General features: G+C 42.3%; 1 protein-coding gene across 3 annotated transcripts; it reads right to left on the reverse strand.

The window, feature by feature from the left end:
- Positions 1–237: 237 nt before the first annotated feature.
- LOC109741950 (uncharacterized) lies at positions 238–4,748 on the reverse strand. 3 transcript variants are annotated; one of them, XM_073501001.1, is made up of 7 exons: positions 4,204–4,748; positions 3,111–3,976; positions 2,245–3,024; positions 2,065–2,157; positions 1,923–1,991; positions 1,775–1,843; positions 238–505 (listed from the first exon to the last, which is right to left on the reverse strand). In XM_073501001.1, exons 3-7 carry the CDS (start codon positions 2,469–2,471, stop codon positions 253–255), a joined length of 711 nt encoding a protein of 236 aa, XP_073357102.1. In that variant the 5' UTR covers positions 2,472–3,024; positions 3,111–3,976; positions 4,204–4,748; the 3' UTR covers positions 238–252. The 3 variants fall into 3 exon arrangements, 1 of the variants encoding a protein (XP_073357102.1); XR_012187149.1 differs by lacking the exon at positions 238–505 and adding an exon at positions 1,219–1,659; XR_012187148.1 differs by lacking the exon at positions 238–505 and having other exon boundaries at positions 1,219–1,843.
- Between the last annotated feature and the right edge of the window lie 7,855 nt (positions 4,749–12,603).

Raw genomic sequence — 12,603 nt, forward strand, 5'->3', positions numbered from 1 at the left:
ATGATATTATTCACGCTACCCATCAGACAGGGTGTCTGGTGGGGCGCGCCACTTTTGGCTCTTGATAGGGCTGTATTCAGATGGCTCTAACTTTTGCATACGAACTCGGATTGGGACGATTTTTATATCCGTTTCGACGAGACGAAGTCAATTCGTGTAGAAAATTTTCTCATATGAGGCCATCTTGGGGGTGTAATCAACCGAATAGTGTTCTGGACACAAAATCTCAGTACTTCGAACACAAATTCCGCCTTAAAGATGAGACCGGATAGCTATGGTGCAAATATCATTGTTTCTCCTCTTGACGATACAGAACTTCCTCACTTTCAGCACTTTTCCATTTGAGGCATTCTTAATTATGTTTTCAACCATGCCAAAATCTAGTGTCAACAGCACCTCCGAGAGATTGAGCCGGCACATCATCTTGAGATTGACAAAGTCGCCACAGACGCCTTCGTAGTTGATGGGAACGTCTCCTCCCATTGAACGCACATCGCCGGAAGGGCTGAAATAAATTCAGGAAAATGCGAGCATCAATGTCAAGTGTAGGACTTGAACTCTGATGGGCTGGGCATACCACTACCCTTCTAATCATCCAACCACGAGTTAAGTCACATATTATTCCAAGTTACTATATATATGTTGGTTTTTGTTTTGTGTGGGTTGAGATTAACAAAAATCTACAGAAAACCAAAGGACGTGGAGAGAAAAAAAACAATGTAGAGAGACGGGGGAAGAAGATGGAGAGAATTCCGCGGGCTCTTGCAGATGACGACGCCCACAACCGCTCCATCCAAGGCATATTATTCGTGGAGAGAATTCCTTATTTGGCCCTTTCTTAAATTTTGGTTCCCTTTTTGGCCCTAGTAAAAAAATTCTTCCTGTTCTGGCACTCAAACTTCAGTTTGTTCCCTATATGTCATTTCCGTCAGTTTTGGCAATTAACACCGTTAAATCCGACATGAAAAGTCCTTTTTACCCTTGGTGTAGTTTGTGACCAAAATTGTGAACTGGAAGTCAAAAGCAATGGTGATGTGATCTGTTTGTCTTGAATACATTACCAAATGAAACCAAATCTTCTATTTAGCACATCTTTAATTTTAATTGGATAATTGGACTGAACCTCCCTTGTATTTTGATGATATATCCCCTGTACAGTTCATATATGCACAAATTATAATATACTTGGAGCAGATTCACATGTATGCAAACTAAAAGTTCATAGAAACTTGGTCCAGGTTCACATATACGGAAACAGTCCACATATTTTGTCCTCTACACACATTCAGGTTCACATAGAGTTCACACATAATAGTGCAGGTTCACATCATGTCAAATACAACACATGAAGGTCACATATAGCACGTACAAAAGCCCAGGTTCACATATATATTACATAAACAGCTCAAAAGTTTCCCAAATGAACCATGATATGGAAAGGGATCCAATGAGAATCACAAGCTAAGCCTCCTTTTGCTTCGTGAGCTCATTGCAGGGCTGGCAGGATTCATTTTTTTGCTACGTGTGCCCATTGCAGGGCTATTATGTGGCACCATAGGAAGGTGTGGCAACTTATCAGCAACCTCTTTGCCTTTTCTTTTGGCATGTAATTTCAAAGCAACAAATGCTTTCTTGTTGGCCACACAAATGGGTTGAGTTCTTGATCAACACATACACATTCATGGCAGCACATCATACATCACATATAGTAGCCCAGGTTAACAATAGAACAATGCCTAACATAACATAAAATTCGGAAACAACCATAGGTTACCTTTTTGCTACTCTGGATCCAGATTTACTCCCTTTCCCTTTTTCCTTAATTGTTTTCTCCAACATTTGGCTATAGTGAGAAGAATGCAATTAGAATACAAAACCAAGCTTTCATCTAATCTACTACAAAATTCAGAACTAGTTCTTACCTTTTTGATGCTCCAGTAATTGAGTTATCATGTTTTCTCTTTTTCGTAGTTGTAGGTTGCAAGCTTTGGCTATTGTGAGAAGTTACTTAGAATTCAAACACAAATTTCATATAATTATGAGCATGAGCGTAAAGTGGCTAACCTTGGCGGAAAGCACATAGAGGCTGCTGGAGCATCATCCTCGCAAGGCACAATTGATGCTTTGGTGGTCTTTGCGCTCTTCTTTGGTGGTCCTCTACATGAGCAACAAAAAAGCAGTTAACATGTGTGGCTGCTAACAAAAAAATGCAAGTGAAGCAAGTTACACAATTAAATTTATTACCTCACAGCTAAAATAGCAGCAATGTCATCTGGGTTACCCTTCTTGCATTTATGCCAATGATGCCCATAGTACTTACAAATAGGGCATAAGTGTTGGCCACTTTTTCTTTTCTTCTCACTGCAGCCTTTATACCTCTCAGTTTTATGCCTACCCGTCGTGGATTTTAGTAGTGGTGGAAACATGAAGAATCCATGGTCAGATTTAGGCCATTGGTTCTTGTCAACCATGGCAGGAATTAGTTGGTCATAGGCTGCCCTAAATTTGTCAATGGAGTAATACAAGTCCACATAATTTTGTATGTGTGCATTGATAAGAGATGTGATAAATGCTAGACCATGCTTGCAAGGAAGGCCAGAAACTTGCCATTGTCTACAAGAACATGTCCTGTCAAGCAAGTTGACCACAAACCTAAAGCCGCTGCCTCCCAATGTTGTCACTTCAGCGACTTCTTCTGAGCTTTCTACCACCTCCAAGTTTAATTCTCTAGTCTTTGCATTCAACTTCTAAATTATGTGGGGAAGAATCAACCCAACCAACTTCCTTGCTACTTTCCTCCTTCGGTTCCTTCAAGGCTAGCAGCTTACCCATATAGACTCTTTTAGAGTTGATGTCGATTCCATGATGCTCTTTAAGCTTCTTTCGCAATGCCTTTGTTCCTAGAGTTGCATCCTCAATTAGCCAGTCCTTCACGTGCTCACATATCCACCGCTTGTTTGCATTCTTCAACTTCTTTTTTCTTTTTGTACTAGAGCAATCATGACCACAAGGGTTCTTTCTCACCTACAAAAGATGAACATAGAAAATTAGTACTAGAGTAAAGACCATGACCATAAATTAAGCACACATGAGTAATGTTAGAAAATTACCATTACTGTGCACTCATCTTCCATTGTAGAAGGATATATCCTCCATGGACACTTATCTTCATCCCTTCTTGAACAATAAGCTCTGAACCTATGTGGTGCACTATTTTCGGTGTCAAAAGTCAAATTCATGTTTGATTGCATGCTGAGAAAGCGCCAATTTAAACTCTGCCATATTGGGATATTTTCTTCCTTCGTTCATTGGAGGATCTAATTTATTATATTCAATGTGTGGTGCATGATCTGCCTTGTGATATTCCTCATCTTCCTCTACTTCAACCTCTGACATGCTCTCATCCTCGCTCTCATCCTCACTCTCAACCTCGCTCTCAGCCTCGCTCTCATGATCAGGAACATAGTCTTTGTCCTTTTCTTTATTGGAACAAGGAACCATGATAAAAGGTACAGGTTCATCCTCTAAATAAATATTTTCCTCATCAACACCAACATGCTCATTCTCAGGTACTGGGTTGCGAAGATAATCATCACCATCTTGTTCTGTGTTGTTAGGTTGGCCATGCGCATCACTATGCCACTCCGTTATAGGCTCATATGGTTCCGATGGATCACAATATGCAACAAACATGTGCACAACCTTTGTCTTAGAGTGTTTCTCAAACATCGACACCAATTCTTGGTCAGATGTTACTTCAGGGTAGATTTTAAGAACATCATCATAGTACTGAACATGTGCAACTTCCAAATAACGAGGCGAGTACTGCTCTACGATTGATTCAACCAAGTCCTTATAATTTGTTAAGTCGGAATCAATAACCTTATCAAAACAGAAGCATTTGATATCCTTTCTAGCCTTTTTTGGGTTGCCAAGCAAATTGATTTTCAGCACATAAGTTGAATTTCGATCCATCCTGTAAAAACCAAATAAACTTAATCATGAGTTGCATTTGGGATCCACCTCTAAGTTCAGATTTTGCAGCAAATTATCATCTCTAAATGAAACTCCTAAGTAATCTGTTGGATTTCGACAAATCTAGAAGAGAGGTGCAGCAAATATGTTGCATTCGGGATCCATCTCTAAGTAATCTTCAATGCCATCTCTAAGTACTCTGTCAAATTTAAAGAAGAGCTGACTCACCCATCTAGACAAGCCGATGTAGCCGCATCCCTCGGTGATACTTGGCCTTGCTCCGGTGCTGCGCCTTTACCACGCAAGGCTGAGACCGCCGCACAGCCGGCCTCCCCACCATGGCTGCCCTCCGCCTCCCCACCATGGCCGCTTTGCCCGTCGTCAGCAGGTTGGCCGCCCCCCGCCTCCCCACCATGGCCGCCCCGCCCGTCCTCCAGGGGTTGGCCGCCCCCCGCCTCCACACCATGGCCGCCTCGCCCGTCCTCCAGGGGTTGGCCGCCCCCCGCCTCCACACCATGGCCGCCTCGCCCGTCCTCCAGGAGTTGGCCGCCCCCCGCCTCCCCACCATGGCCGCCTCGCCCGTCCTCCAGGGGTTGGCCGCCCCCTGCCTCCCCACCATGGCCACCTCGCCCATCGCCCTCGTCCACCTCGCCCTCCTCCATGCGCCGCCGCTGGGTGCCTCGCTCGCGCCGCCGCCGCTAGGTGTTGCGCTAGGTTTAGGTCTCGGGGAGGAGAAGGGGAATCGGGGGGAGACGGGAGAATCGGGGGCAGAAGGGGGGGGGGGGGGGGGGGGGGGTTCGTTTTTCTTTTTTTTAGCGTGCTATAAAGAAGGGGTAAAAACGACTTTTCCTGTCATAGTTGACGGTGTTAACGGCAAAGAACGATGGAAGTGTCATGGAAGGAAGAAAATAAAGTTTGGGTGTCAAAGAAGGAAAAAATAAATTTTTAGGGCCAAAAAGGGGATCAAAATTTAAGAAAGGGCCAAATAAAGAATTCTCTCGAGCTCGGGCATCACTGTGCTATGTCCGACTACCGCAGGCGCATCTTTAATCGCGACTGCCACGAACCGCAGGCGATGCCGGCGCTGTCCGCGACTCATGTAGACGCGCGAGCGGCGCCATGTCCGCGTGGACGCCCAAGGCTGAGCCCGCCTCAACGCCGTGGAACATATCCACTCTGCAGCAGCATTGGCAAATGATGAACTAACCAAAATATTGGAGTACATCCCTAAAACATGGATAAACTGATTGCCTTTTTACTATAGTCAGGATAGTTACACAATACATTAGAGGCAAAACAGTCTTTTTGCCTTGCGCTTAAGACCATTAATGTCTGAAATGGACAGGAGTGTCATATAAGGAACAAAAATTACTTTAAGTGTTAAATAGAGAAGAAAATTTTGTTTTCGGCCAAATAGGGAACAAAAGTTTAAGAAAGGGCCAAATAAGGAATTCTCTAAAAAAGATGAGGCGAAAACATGAACTCCTCTTTAATAAGATAATTCATGTTGGTCAAAAAAAATAAAGATAATTCATTTTTCACTGTTTTCCCTATCGACCAGGTCGTTATGCCCATTCTAGGCCTCGAAGCTTGCTGTTGGGTTCGCGCTATCTCAAAAAGACAAAACCGTGTGAGGAGTTGTAGTGGGCAAATCCTACATCACGCATTAAGCGTCAAATTATCAATCAAACACACAAACTAGGCCGAGGTAGCGATGAAAATGGGTTAGCCCATTTAGACTACATCGCATCCTGTTTTGCTAACTTCTAGAAGGTTCCTGACCAGTTCAGGTCCGATGTTTCATTGCATTTTTTTCGATGGTTCTCTTATTTATTTATTTTTCAAAAGCTTTCCTATTTAAAAGTATTTGGAAATTTTCAAAATTTGTTCAAGTTTTGAGAAAGCTTCAAATTTTCAAATAATGCTTGGGATTTTAAAAAGTGTTCATAAATTCAATAATTTTTTGATTTCAATTTTGTTCCAGAATATCAAAACTGTTGCATTTTTCAAATTCAAAAATTCATTAAAGTTTCCATTTCCGAAAATTGTTTAGAATTTCAGAAAATGCGCTGTTTAAAACAAATCACAAATCAGAAAAATGTTTACAGTTTCAAATTTTGCTGACAAATTCAAAAAACTTTCTTTCAAAAAATGTTTGGAATTCCAAATCATATTTAGATTTTTCGAAAATTGTCCATGCTTTCAAAAACTTTTGAAATTCTGAAAAACTATTAATGTTTTTGAATTGTTTGAAATTTTAGAAAAACTAGTTCCTACAGCACCGAGTAGCGGAATTTCATATTTGCCGTGTTACATGGCAAATAGTCGACCAATCACACAGCCGATCAATCGATAGAACGGGATGGTCCATTTGAGTGTGCGAGCCACTTGTTTTGTGAACCTCCTAGAAGGTTTCCTTTTTTCTTTCTTTTTGTGTCTTTTCGGGATGTGCCGCTTTTCTTCTACAGTTTCAGGACTCAAAAGTTGCGAGTTCGATTCCAGGCAGCTCCTCGCTCGTTTTTGTCATTTTGATGTCGTGCTCTCCTTTGTTTCCTATTAGTGGGCTTGCCTAGTCGCGGGTCCTCCGTGCGTCTGCGCGCTGTTGGACGCAAAGAGATTCCAATAGGAGCTCCCCTAAGTCGCCACAGCGCCGGACACTACAGTGTTCACTTCGGATTGTTACAGTGCACTGGCGGCTATAGTGCACGTTAAATGGGCCGGCTCAACCGTGGCCACCCTGTGCGTTTGACGCTTAAAGCATCCGTTAGGAGCTACTGCTGTAGTGGATGGACCCTTGGTGTAGTGCTAAAATTTGTTTCACCGACATGGACACGCGCAAGATTACTAATTAAGGGATACCCCTTGTAAAGATCATTCCCATCTTCCCAGGCACTGACAAGTGGCACACTGCATGCGCAATTTTGTCGCAACCTGAGAGTTTCGTTTTTTTGTAGATACTTTTTTTCAAAACATTTTACCTCTTGAACCGTGCATCTAAAATTCCGAACCATTTTCATCGTTAGATTTCTCGCGTCAAGATTTTTACCTCTTGACAAATTCTTTTTTCAAGAAAAAACCCAGAAAAACCAAAGCATGATTCTTTTTCCACCTTTTTCCCTTCTGAGAGACACAGTTGTGCTCCTCACGAACACAAATCTACGCCTCCATGAGAAGCCAAGCTATGCCTCTCGTGGAACTTCCTTTTCCGAGAGGTGCACTTATGCGTCTCGTGAAAGTAAATATGCGCCTCTACGAGAAGCAAATCTGTGCCTTCCATGAAAGCAAAAAAAAAAAAAAACTCATCTTTTTCCCTTTTTCTAAGAGACATAGCTGCGAATCTCGCCAAAGCAAATCTGTGCCGCCACGTGAAGCAAATATGTGCCTCTCTTGAAAGAAAATAAAAAGCATGTTTTTTCCTTTTCCGAGAGATGCAAGTGTGCCTATCGCAAAAGCAAACTAGTGCCTCACGTGGAAGCAAAAAACAACGCATTTTTCCGTGCTTTTTTTAATTTTTTTATATTTCCAAAATCTAAAGAAAATCAAAAGGCCGAAAAATCCCCGAAAAAAATCATAAAATCCCGAAAATGCGTACAGAGAAATAAACAAATAAAATCCAAAGTGAGCGCCCCACATGCGACACGTGAAAGTGACCCTTGCGGGGCCCTCGATAGTGGTACCCCTCAATTAGTTTTTTTAGGATCACCCCTTAATTAGTTGCTCGTGGACATGTAGCAGGGCGGCGTCAAATAGATGTCGGATACATAGGCACCCTAGAACTAGGTCGGCCTAATAGCGAGCTTGGCATGGGTTGGGGCTATTGTAGTTGTCCTTTCTTTCTAGCAATTTTTTTTTCTTTCATTTGTTACATGAAACAAATATTTTAGAAGTTTGAAACATATTTTGACAATCTAAGAACACTTTTGAAATAGATGTACATTTTTTGAAAATTTGATATTTTTTTGGAAATTATGATTTTTATAAAACCTGATGATTTTGCAGAACTTCTGTGAATATTCCAAAAACACTCACATTTTTCTAATTTTTTAAAACTTTTCTGAAAACTGAACAATTTTGTAAAGTTTTTTAATTAAAACATGATTTCTAAAATTCCTAACAATATTAAAACTTTTAAAATGTTCAAACATTTATACCAAAATTCACACGGTTTTCAAAAGCACACCCCTCTGTGCAGCACCGTCTTCCTTGGCAAGTAGTGTTGGCAACAGTTGCTAACTTTGGCTAGGTGGTGCTCTTCGGGTACCGGGGCTTGAGCTGCAGGGTGAAAACTTAGGTCTGACCTTTGATGGTTTCACCTGACATTGTCGGCGCTTGTTCGCCTTGTCCTTGTTGATGGCATTGTTTTTGATTGCTTAGACGTGCACTTGGAGTAAAAACCAGACCTTTGACTTTTGGATCCAGTGATGACAACATTGATGCGTCATTTCCTTCTTGGAGGCCCTCCTTTAGAAGAACCTTTCTCATAATTTGTGTGGGGTAAATGATGGTTGATGGTGTTGCTGGGGAAATATCAGGTGCTCCCATCCTTGGGGTGCTCCCTATACTCCAAGTCTAAAACATTAATTCTAAATGTCTCAAAAATTCTGAGAAAAATTGTGAACGTTCAAAAGGAATGTGACTACACCCCTTAAAGATTTGAGGTTCAAACTCGAAATGTACATTGAGAAAAAAAAAAGACAAATTCAGATATGAATAGTGTCAAATGTTGCTTTTGTCTTTTTATGACACTATTCATGCTAGATTACACTTTTTTGTTTCTCAATGTGCATTTCGAGTTTGGACGTGAAATTTTTAGGAGTTGTAGTCACATTCCTTATAAACATGCATATTTTTCAGAATTTTTTGAATCATTTAAAATTGATTTATTTGAAGTTGGAGCATGGGGAGCACCCCAAAGATGGGAGTACTAGATATTTCCCCTTCTGTTGCTGCTTATGTGTTGCAAAATGACCAGATATGTTACTTTTATTTGTTTGTCTTTTATGTTTTTTTGCAAAATGACCAGATCTATTATAAAATTTCATGGGAAGTACAAAACATTTCAAACATAATAAAATTACATCGAGATTCTGAGGACATTGAACGACCACTATTGCCGCTTGAATGAGCCGCCGACACGCCTTGTCGTGGCTCCTCTATGGAGCCGGCTTGACCTTGTCAATGACAACCAAGAAATCTTCGTGCAAGTGCCCCTAAGGACCATTTCCCTGGAGCCACAGTTGTCGATGTTGAAGCCTTGCATAGATCTGAAGCACATGACACCAAATTTCACCACATGGCGAGAAATTCTAACCTCACCACCCAAGGAGATACCAGGAATCTACGCCGAAGCTCCATCGACTACGTTCAAATGGACAAACTCGAGGAGGATCAGTGCCTGGAAGAAAAACTCGAAAAATAAGCACCACCATCCATCCGGACGCCACACCTGCAAGGGTTAAAAAAACCTAACCTAAACTACTAACCGAAGCGAACTAAATGGAATTCCCCTCACTACCATGGGCCGTCGAAGCGGCAGGCAGAGGGGAGGTGAATCCACGGGCTCACCCTTGACGTCTAAAGGGGAGAATTTTCCCTAACCGCCTAGGGTTAGGGAAAAAATTATGTTATGAAGTACTACACCAGACGGTCTAGACGGTATACGGCGTCTCCGTGAGGGCATCAACTTCTCGTGGGTGCTCGTCAATGTGCTATTCGGCATCCTCACCTTGAACTCCGTCATGGTGGTGTTCCACTCCAAGGGCGATGAGGCAATCATCACCATCTTCACCGCCTCCTACGTGGACCTTGTGCCGTTCTTTTGCCGCCTCTACCTCTACAAGAGTTTGGCCCAAGGTTCGCCAAGGCGGAACCGACTCAAGGCGTCGGTGTGGACGCTCACCACCTTGCTCACCTTCTCCTTCACCTACATGGTCATGGGCATGGCTGGCCTCACGCTCCCTGTCGCGTTGCTGCTCTGGGCCATCGCCGTCGCGGCCAGGATTGGGGCCTTCTCCGACTTCTTCGAGCAAGGGCAAGTACTACTCGATTCCCGGTTTTCTTCTACTGTCGCCTACAATATCTATTTCAATTAAAATTAACTGAAATCGCAAATTAATATCATGTGAGTTAGACGATTTGTCTTTCTGATGAAAAAAGATAAACGGATTCCAAGTACACATTATATTCATTCTCCCATGACATGTTGGCATGACAATTAGAGCATCTACAGCGGCAGACGCCAAATCTGGCCCCTCAAACGTCCGCAGACGCGACTAGGCGCGTCTGATGACTCCAATTTTTGTGATGATTTTGATAGATATTTTGTGCCTACATGATGATAGTTCACGCACTTCTTTTTGTGGGCATTCCACGTGTAACGCCTTTTGGAGAAAACAATATTCTATGGAAGTAACCCCATAAATTGCTAGTGGAATCACATTATTTAATGTGATAATCAACTACCATAAAAGAATGGAACAAAGGGATTAAAGGAGGAGTTCCTGCCGCGTCTCCAGACCCAAAGACGATGTTCCATACGAGCGCGCCCGCTCGTATGGGTGGTCGTATGAGGTGCGAGCGCCGCCGCCTTGTCCACTACTTTCACCCCCTGAAATTGGATTGGGGAGTAGAAGAACATAGACAACAGAAACTCATTCAGAAGGCAAAACCTAACTGATACGCCTCCAACGTATCTATAGTTTTTGATTGTTCCATGCTGTTATATTATCAATCTTGGATGTTTTATAATCATTTTATAGTCATTTTATATCATTTTTGGTATTAACCTATTGACATAGTGCCAAGGGCCAGTTGCTCTTTTCTGCATGTTTTTTACATCGCAGGAAATCAATACTAAACGGAGTCCAAACGCAACGAAACTTTACAGAGATTTTTTTGGACCAGAAGCCACATAATGGGCCCTGGCTGCACCTAGGGGGTGCTCCGAGGAGAGCACAACCCACCAGGGCGCGCTAGGAGGCCCAGGCGCGCCCTGGTGGGTTGTGCCCACCTCGGGTGCCCCCCGGACCGCCTCTTTGCTTTATAAATACCCCAATATTCACAAAACCTTAAGGGAGTCGACGAAATATTGATCCAGCCGCCGCAGAGTCCAGAACCACCAGATCCAATCTAGACACTATCTCGGATGGGGTTCACACCCTCGTGAATAGTTCTTTGTAGACCTTCGGGTCCGTAGTTAGTAGCTAGATGGCTTCCTCTCTCTCGCTGAATTCTCAATACAATGGTCTCTTGGAGATCCATATGATGTAACTCTTTTGCGGTGTGTTTGTTGGGATCGATGAACTTTGAGTTTATGATCAGATCTGTCTTTTTATATCCATGAAAGTATTTGAGTTACTTTGATCTCTTTTATGCATGATTACTTATAGCCTCGTATTTCTTCTCCGATATTTGGGTTTTGTTTGGCCAACTTAATCTATTTATCTTGCAATGGGAAGAGGTGCTTTGTAGTGGGTTCTATCTCTACATATGTATCGTTGCTACTAAGGATAAAACGATGGGGTCTATCTCTACATAGATAGATCTTGTCTACATCATGTCATCGTTCTTATTGCATTACTCCGTTTCTCCATGAACTCAATACACTAGATGCATGCTGGATATCGGTCGATGTGTGGAGTAATAGTAGTAGATGCAGGCAAGAGTCGGTCTACTAATATTGGACGTGATGCATATGTAATGATCATTGCCTGGATATCATCATGATTATTGGAAGTTCTATCAATGGCCCAACAGTAATTTGTTCACCCACCGTTTGCTATTTTTTCTCAAGAGAAACCACTAGTGAAACCTACGACCCCCGGGTCTCTTTCTCATATTATTTGCCTTTGCGATCTATTTTCCTTTGCTTTTATTTTCAGATCTATTAAACCAAAAATACAAAAATATCTTGCTGCAATTTATTCTTATTTGTTTTATTTGGGTTTCGATCTATCAATCTACTATAATTTATCTGACGTCCGTTTGCCTATCTTGAGGCACCGTACCCGGAAGGGATTGACAACCCCTTTAACACGTCGGGTTGCGAGGATTTGTTATCTATGTGTAGGTGCTGTTTACGTTGTGTTGCTTGGTTCTCCTACTGGTTCGATAACCTTGGTTTCACATCTAAGGGAAATACCTACCGCTGCTGTGCTGCATCATCCCTTCCTCTTTGGGGAAATACCGACGTAGCTTCAAGCCGCATCAAAAGGAATTTCTGGCGCCGTTGCCGAGGAGGATCTTCAACATATACCAGGTTCCTAATCATAAATCTCGTCTCCTTGCAATTTACATTATTTGCCATTTTCCTCTCGTTTTCCTCTCCCCCACTTCACAAAAATTTGCCGTTTTATTCGCCTCTCTTTTTCGTTTGCCGTTTTCTCGTCAGATCTATCCTTTGCTTGCAATCATGAGTGATTTCGGTATGGCACCAACAGATGATGGCCTAACTCCTAAGATTGGACGTACGGACAATCTGGATGCTAAAACGTTTATCTTGGGGCAAGGGAACATTATGGGAAAGAACGTATTCAAGAATTTTTCAATTGTGTTGGGAATCTAAGTCTTGTTGATGATCCTATACTTAAAACTACTAGATCTTATGCGGATGCTATTTCAGCACTAGTT

Source organism: Aegilops tauschii, chromosome 6 (assembly GCF_002575655.3).
Source record: "Aegilops tauschii subsp. strangulata cultivar AL8/78 chromosome 6, Aet v6.0, whole genome shotgun sequence".
Classification (NCBI taxonomy): Eukaryota; Viridiplantae; Streptophyta; class Magnoliopsida; order Poales; family Poaceae; genus Aegilops; species Aegilops tauschii.